The 8,006-nt window shown below is 35.7% G+C and overlaps 1 protein-coding gene across 1 annotated transcript; it reads right to left on the bottom strand.

Moving 5' to 3' along the window:
- Window positions 1–1,198: 1,198 nt before the first annotated feature.
- On the bottom strand, window positions 1,199–2,839 carry LOC110884162 (probable E3 ubiquitin-protein ligase ARI8). The gene has a single exon (XM_022131844.2). It carries the CDS (start codon window positions 2,822–2,824, stop codon window positions 1,214–1,216), a length of 1,611 nt encoding a protein of 536 aa, XP_021987536.1. The 5' UTR covers window positions 2,825–2,839; the 3' UTR covers window positions 1,199–1,213.
- Between the last annotated feature and the right edge of the window lie 5,167 nt (window positions 2,840–8,006).

An 8,006-nucleotide genomic window follows, 5' to 3' on the forward strand; every position in this document is an offset into this window, starting at 1 on the left:
TGTTCGAGTTTTCGATTTGTTTTCTCAACTTTTATCATAGATTTAGGTTTGCACAATATAACATAATACTTCATGATATATTAAACAATATAAATGTATAATCTATTTCACTATTTGTGATAAGAGTTAAATACCATTTTACTCCCTGGGTTATTTTGTCACTTTAGTTCAAAGATTTTAAACGTTGTTATTTTAGTCTAAATAGTTTTAAACGTTATACTTTCTGCTAACGGGAAGGATAATTCGGTCATTTTTAAATGTAATTTTGTTAACTAGAAGGGCACTCTCGTTGACAGAAAAAAATGGACGAAGTTAACCCAGTGGACTAAAATGACAACATTTGAAACAATTTGGACTAAAATGAGAACGTTTCAAATCATTGGACTAAACTCGCAAAATTGCCAAACCACAGGGACTAAAATGGCATTTAACTCTTGTGATAAGGTATATCAATAACTCGTTCATTCGTTAGGAGTATACACTGATGATTGACTGGGTTTTTGTTTAACCGATAAGATCAGCTTGCAAACAACAACAACAACCAAATCCAGTAAATCTCACCAATAGAAAAGTTATAGAGGATAGGGTTAGAATAAGATAAGATCAGTTTGGTAATTTCTTAAACCTAAACCAAACCACATAAAAATGCTTGATCGGCTTTTTATTCAATTAACTAGTCATCCGTTTTTTAACAAAGAATAATCTTTCGAGATTGTGATTTGTTAATGTAAATAACAACATATTGGGTATGTTTGGCATGGAGCTTTTAGGAGCTTTTAGCTTAAGCTTTTAAGAAAAAAGCTCCTACTCAATAAAAAGCCTTGTTTGGTTGAAGGAGCTTGAAGCTTTTAGGTTAGGAGCTTGAAGCTTTTGGTTGAACGCTACTACTAGTAGCGTTTAGAAGGAGCTGCAAGCTTTTAGTGAAAAAATGAGTATTTTAACCTCTAAAAATAATAAACTTTTTAATGCACAAGCTTTTTAAATTTTTAATTATGTCCATTTTTGTCATTTTATACATTTTATTAAAAGCTCAAGCTACTTTGCCAAACACCAAATATATCTAAAAAGCTACAGCCACTAGCTATCAGCTACCAGCTTCTAGAGCCACCAGCTACTTTTGCCAAAGATACCAATTGCCACTTGAATAGAGATTGTTGATTTATTGATTACTCATCTCATTCTTATGAAAAATATGATTGGAAAAATGGTTCGGTTAACCAAAAAACCAATATAAATATTGGACTGCATTCTTAGAGCTACTTGTCTTGCTTGATGGCGCATGTGCATCGACGTCTGATAGACCATTTTCAAGCGCTCGAACTAAGTTCTCGAAGTAGTTGCGCGTGACACTAGTCAAACCAGCCAACTTTGTTCGGAAGTTATTGAAGGCGTCTTGAGAGCAATCATCGTTGAGGTAAGTAAACAATTCTTTCTCTACACATTGATGAAGCCTTTCTAAACCAGCTTCTGCTTCACCTTGTAAGTACTCAAAAAACTGCCTCTTTGCATGTTCTTGCTCAGGTAGGTAATACCCGTATGCATAAGTCCATTTTAACACGCGCCTGCATTCAACTATCTGCAACCAAGCTTCTATAATGAATTTCAATTGTGTCTCGGGTTGACACTGCTTCTCGCTGAGTTTTGCGAGATGAACTGTCCGCATTTGTTGCAAATCCGCAAGAGCTTTTTGCCTCGATGATTGGTTTGTAGCCCAACGTTCATAATAGTGAGTGTATCGCTCTAGAGAGTTCTTTGCCATCTCTCGTCGACGTTCAGACTCATCATACGCTCCCTCTGACTCATAACGATTGCAAGCATGAAAGCCACCAGTTCTCTCTCCATGATCTGACCATTGACCGAGACACAACCAGCAAAACTCGTATTTGCAAGGAGGGTTGCAAGTCATGTGCATACAACCTTGGTTCTTCTCGATCGGACGTTTACACTTTGGACAAGGCTTAGAATTAGCTAATATCCAATTCATATTTTCAGACTCTGCGATGTTTTTCATTATCCATTTGGACACGGTTTCACAGTCCACAGGGCGATGAGCTTCTTCTGTACAATTCCAACAAAAGCTGTATGAGCAATGGCACGTTACATCATAGCTTCCACTTCCGAGATCAAACTCGATCGCACAGTCACAGCCCGGAGCAGGACACCATTTTGTCTTTCTATTGTCCTCGATATATGATCTGAGAAGGTATCGCCGATATTTCTTCTTGTCTTCATCTGAAGTCAACATATTGACCATGTCGACACCGACAGCAGCACCACATGATGGTATGGGACATCTTAATGTCAAACATCCAGGACCATCACTGATAGATGTGCCAATGTAAGCTGTCCAGCATGAATTACAAAAAGGATGGCCACAAGCAGCGGAGCTAATCTTATCAACCGAATACGATTCAAAGCAGATCCCACAAAGCAGCTCTCCAGCTTTTGGTAACTTAACATCTGTCTTATCCAACAGACCAACGGCCTTTCGAACTTTATCTTCATTAGCAAACCATGCTTCATGAACATTACTAACATTCCAATTATATCCGCGCAAAAGCATGCACGCAGAATCTCTTGAAATCGAAAGAACCGAACAGATGGTAGTAATATCCTCCTCTTGGCGTTCGCTTATATCATCTTCCTTCAATATAGTATAATAATTCTTCTGTTGGCGACTAACTAACACATCATCAGAATCATTATGCAAAAACTCATCATCAGCATCATCTTCGTCGTCACTATACATCGCATCGCCGCTATAATAATCTTCTTCATAAGAATCAACATCGTTCGCATCATGCATATCATCTTCCGAATCCATCGTGTGCGAACAAAAGTAAAACCCTAATAATTTATGCAACCGAAAACCTAGGGTTTTAGCTTACGAATAAATTATTGTGAATTTGTTGGTGCGTAGGGTTTTGATTTATAGGAGGATCATGTTTGTCGGTCTAAGATTACAATATATATAGAGTTCACAAGGCATCCTAGAAACCTAATCGAGAGTCCGTGGGCTTACACTAATAAACCTTAGTCTAAGAATGCAATCCAATAATAAACATCATTGACAACCTCATGTGTGGATTCATTTCAGAACCAATATTACGTTAGAATGCCGAGAAGCACACAATCACGTGTACACATTCTTCAATAAAAATGACAAAATAAGAAACAAATGGTATATTTTTTCTCCAACTTATTTTCTTATAATCGCATGTATATGTGCATGTAGGGGTGCAAACGAGCCAAGCCGAGTCTGAGCTCGGTCAGGCTCGAGCTCGAGCTCGATTAAGTTATGAGAGCTCGGGCTCAAGCTCGGCTCGATTCGAGCTTTGTTTACAAAGCTCGAGCTCGGCTCGTTTTTATTTTATCAAGCTCGAGCTCGGCTCGGGCTCGCCTCGTTTATTATCTATTAATTAGTATATTAAATAAAAATAATATAAATAATAGATTTTTTAGGCTTGCGAGCTCGATAAGTGAAGCTCGGGCTCGGGCTCGTTTACTAAATAAGCTTATTTTTAGGTTCGAGGTCGGCTTGTAAACAAGTTTAAATAAGCTCGGCTCGACTCGGCTCGTTTACACTAAGGCTCGACAAGCCTAACGAGCTTCACATGAGAGGCTCGAGCTCGGGCTCGATAAACAAACGAGCTTTGTTTTGAGGCTCAAGCTCGGCTCGGGCTCGATAAGGCTCGTCTCGTTTCGAGCTTTTTCTCGAGCCGATCTCGAGTAGCTCGCGAGCCGCTCATCTCGTTTGCACCCCTATGTGCATGTAGTGTATATGCACATGTAGGGATGGCAAAAAATACCAGAGTTCGACGGGCATACCCAAAACCCAAAATATTCGGCATTATCTACCCAAACAATGTACCCGGAATTTTTTTTTATTTTCTTAACTCTTGCGCATACTTTATTTTAAGAATAAACTAGCAATAAGACCCGCGGGCGTTGCGTCGCGGACCCGTTGCAAACATCGAGTAGATTAGTCCGAGCATTATGTGATGCAATAATTATATGAAAACGGGTGTTTCGAGGTATGAAAAAGTAAAGTATATCGAATATATATTGTCACCTAAGAACTACACCACCCTTACCTTTGTATCAAGACTTGACAAGGTTAAAATATAGAGTAATTCGAAATTATACCATTAAATGAAAACGTATTATATTTTATCCGACTCGTTTTCGAATAAAATTTACGTCAAAATGTAGGTCAACTGAAAACGTACACAAAAATAAACATAAAAACATATTATATTTGGCTCGACTCGTTTCCAAACAAAATTGACGTCAAATCGTAGACTAACTCGAATTTATAAAAACGCACACATAAGAATGAAAAAAAATAGTTTTTTAGTTAACGAACAAAAGTTATTAAGGGAAATCAGATTATTCTCGACTCCCGAGTGTGTTTAAGTGACATTTTATAAAATGTATAGAAAGTTAAAAAGAGATGAAAATGATATTTTCTTAACGTAAAGGGCTATCAGGGGTTAAAACTGAGATTTTTACAAAAGTTTTGAGGTAGTATAAGAGTACAGAAATAAACATGTAAATGAAAATTAAAATATTCACAAAAGAAAAGAAAAAAACAATGGTGGAGTATTTTGAAATGAGATTTAGTAAAGAAACGTGGAGCCTTTAAACATGGACAAATCAGTTTAATGGATACATGGAGTAAATGGGTTAAACTTAAAACTACTACGTGTTTTATTTAGAAAATCTTGAGATTATCGAAGTCTTGCTGATTTTCTTTTGATTATGCATCATCTTTAGTCAGTATAACTACAACAGTCACCATTGTAGATGAAATTTGAGAGGATTTGGTGGCGGTAGCGAAATTTTGGCAGCAGCTTTCAGTAATCAGTAACTACTTACCTTGTGATTGATTTCAAGGATTTTGTGCTAACGGAACAACAAATGGGTATTGTCACCGAAGGTGCCTGAGATGAAAAAGAGAAACCGAAACATCAATCAGGTTTACGGTAGTGTGAACATATTAAACAAAGAAACTGCCGATGAGATAGTAACAATACTCAGAATTCGCTTGGTTCTGATTTGCGTTGCAGAGATGAAAGATAAAGGAGAGCGCGTGTTTGTATATGACACATGGAGAAAAGGCACCAAAAATCTTAAAACGAAAAGTTATCCCAGCCCTCCATCATCACTTCATGGTGGTGGATGGTGGTGGTTGTGTTGGTTGTATAATCGGAAGGCTAGCCAATTTGGGAGGAGGGCATTTATGTAATTATGTCGCTGCAATTATGTAATTTGGGAGAGGACATTTTTGTAATTATGTCGATGCACTATTGCACCGTCTTTCTCTTTTAAGATTATGTAGAATATATATAAAAGAATTTAAATCCATTTCAGTTCTAATCAATTTATAGAACAATGTACTCGTATTTCGGTATTTTACCATATTGGTATCGTTTGGTGTCATCCATTGTTTTACCTAAAAAATATCATGTGCAACTCATCCATTATTAACTGAATTAGAGTAATATATTAGGAATGTAAATAAAAGGTAAACATATCAAACATCCATGGGTTTGACTTTTACCCAATTCTGAGTCACCATCAAGTTCGACAAAAGGGGTTTCTTCAACAATAGTATTGTCTCCCTACACAACCAAACACAAAGATATTAAAAATCTAAAAATAAGAAAAGATAAATTGATAATTTATAACCAAACCATTGAAAAATTAACTTACTTCGGTGGATTTCATGCTTTTTACCGATGATTATTAAATTCGGTATTAATGCCGGTATTTACCGAAAAATACCGATACCGTTTTTACCGATACTGAATTTCGATCTATTACCGATATATGTACCTGTACCGTTTATGATCGGTACGGTACAGCATCGGTACGATACTGGTATGGTATCGGTATTTCGGTAAAAAATCTCATCCCTAGCCGCCCTAACACCAAAACCCCATTAAACAACGATTTTAAATGGGTTCTTCTATTCTCACACCCCTATTTTCTTATTTTCATATCCCTAGATGTTTACGGGCCGTATAACATTATACGACTCGTATAGAATGTTGTTGCATAGAAATAAATGCAGTTGAATATTTTTTTTGTCTTACATGTATACTGGCCGTATAACATTATACGAGCCGTATACAATTGTATACGAGCAATATAATGTTATACAACATAATGTGTGTGTGTTTTTTTGTGATTTTATCAGGTTTTTGGGTTTTTAACAATTGTATATGGGTCGTCTAATGTTATACGACCCGTATATAATTTTTTTTGTGAAACCGAACAACCTTTTAATAAGTTTTAGTATTTGTTTAGATAGCATTTGCCGTATTATTTAGATATATCGGATTATGTTACAAGTTTGTAATTAAACGTACTAATAACGTTGAATAATTTTCCACTCTATTATGTGAAACGTTTATGTTACAATAGTATTTACCGTATTATTATTATTATTATTATTATTATTATTATTATTATTATTATTATTATTATTATTATGTGTGTGTGTATATATATATATATATATAGAGTTGGAGTTGGCTAGAAAGCCATCAGAACGTGACATGTGGCGTTGAGGGATTTTAACTAAAAGGGTAATTGTGTAATTTAACCTTTTATTTTAATTTTGGAATTTATATCTCATTAACTAACTATGCACGATTTTATGGTAACTGATTCTCCATGATTTGCGAATTACTAACAGACGTAAATATCAATCAAATTCTCATTCGTTCCTTTCACAATCTTGATCAACTTTCTTCGTAAATCATTTTTTTACGTGAGAGATAGTTATAGCTTCAAACACAATTCTTGATTGTGAAGATGGTAAATACACTTCTTTTGTTGTTTACTATTATCTGGTCTGTATCGATTTTTAATTATGTCTGGAAACCACCAGAATGTTCTTGATATTGTGTTTTAACAGCAAGCGGATTAATACAGTTGTGTTTTAGCATTCATGTTGGTAATGCTGGAGGATTTCTTGATGTTGTGTTTTACCATCAATGCTGGTAATGTTGGAGGATTTCTTGACATTGTGTTTTAACAGCAAGCAGATTAATACAGTTGTGTTTTAGCATTCATGTTGGTAATGTTGGAGGATTTCTTGACGCTGTGTTTTACCATCCATGCTGGTAATGCTGGAGGATTTCTTGACATTGTGTTTTAACAGCAAGCAGATTAATACAGTTGTGTTTTAGCATTCATGTTGATAATGCTGGAGGATTTCTTGACGCTGTGTTTTACCATCCATGCTTGTAATGCTGGAGGATTTCTTGACATTGTGTTTTAACAGCAAGCGATTAATATAGTTGTGTTTTAGCATTCGTGTTGATAATGTTGGAGGATTTCTTGACGCTGTGTTTTACCATCCATGCTGGTAATGCTGGAGGATTTCTTGACATTGTGTTTTAACAGCCAACAGTTTAATATCGTTGTGTTTTAGCATTCATGCTGGTAATGCTGGAGGATTTCTTGACGCTGTGTTTTACCATTCATGTTGTTACGATGAGTGACATTTATCACGATGTGTTTTCTTGATGTTGTGTTTCTTCATGAAGGATAGAAGGAAGAGAGGGAGACGAGAGAAAGGGAGAGAGAGAGAGAGAGAGAGAGAGAGAGAATCGCAAGAAATGTGGGGTGGTTTATGGAATGACAGTTATTTCCATGTTTAAAATAAGCTAAATGACATACCTACCCCTGATTAATTAAATAATCCTATTTTTAAGAAACGCATATTAACCAAATGCCACCAAGATGATCTCAACCATTAAACACACCCATTGGATGGCCCGGATCGCTTCCTAGACTTTCTAGGAAAAACACACTTTCCGCAGGATCCCTACTCTATATATATATCGGATAAGCAAAACATGTTCATATGATAAACAATACGATAACAATTATTAAACAAATAAGATAAAATGTAAATATAACATTAATATTTACAATGTTTTACATCTAAAACAACGAAAGATAAATATTGATAATGTTTCAAATGTAAAACA

Source organism: Helianthus annuus, chromosome 10, assembly GCF_002127325.2.
Source record: "Helianthus annuus cultivar XRQ/B chromosome 10, HanXRQr2.0-SUNRISE, whole genome shotgun sequence".
NCBI classification, from domain to species: domain Eukaryota; kingdom Viridiplantae; phylum Streptophyta; class Magnoliopsida; order Asterales; family Asteraceae; genus Helianthus; species Helianthus annuus.

Coding starts and splice junctions, on each gene's coding strand:
- LOC110884162 (XM_022131844.2), bottom strand. CDS start 2,824: ATGGATTCGGAAGATGATATGCATGATGCGAACGATGTTGATTCTTAT.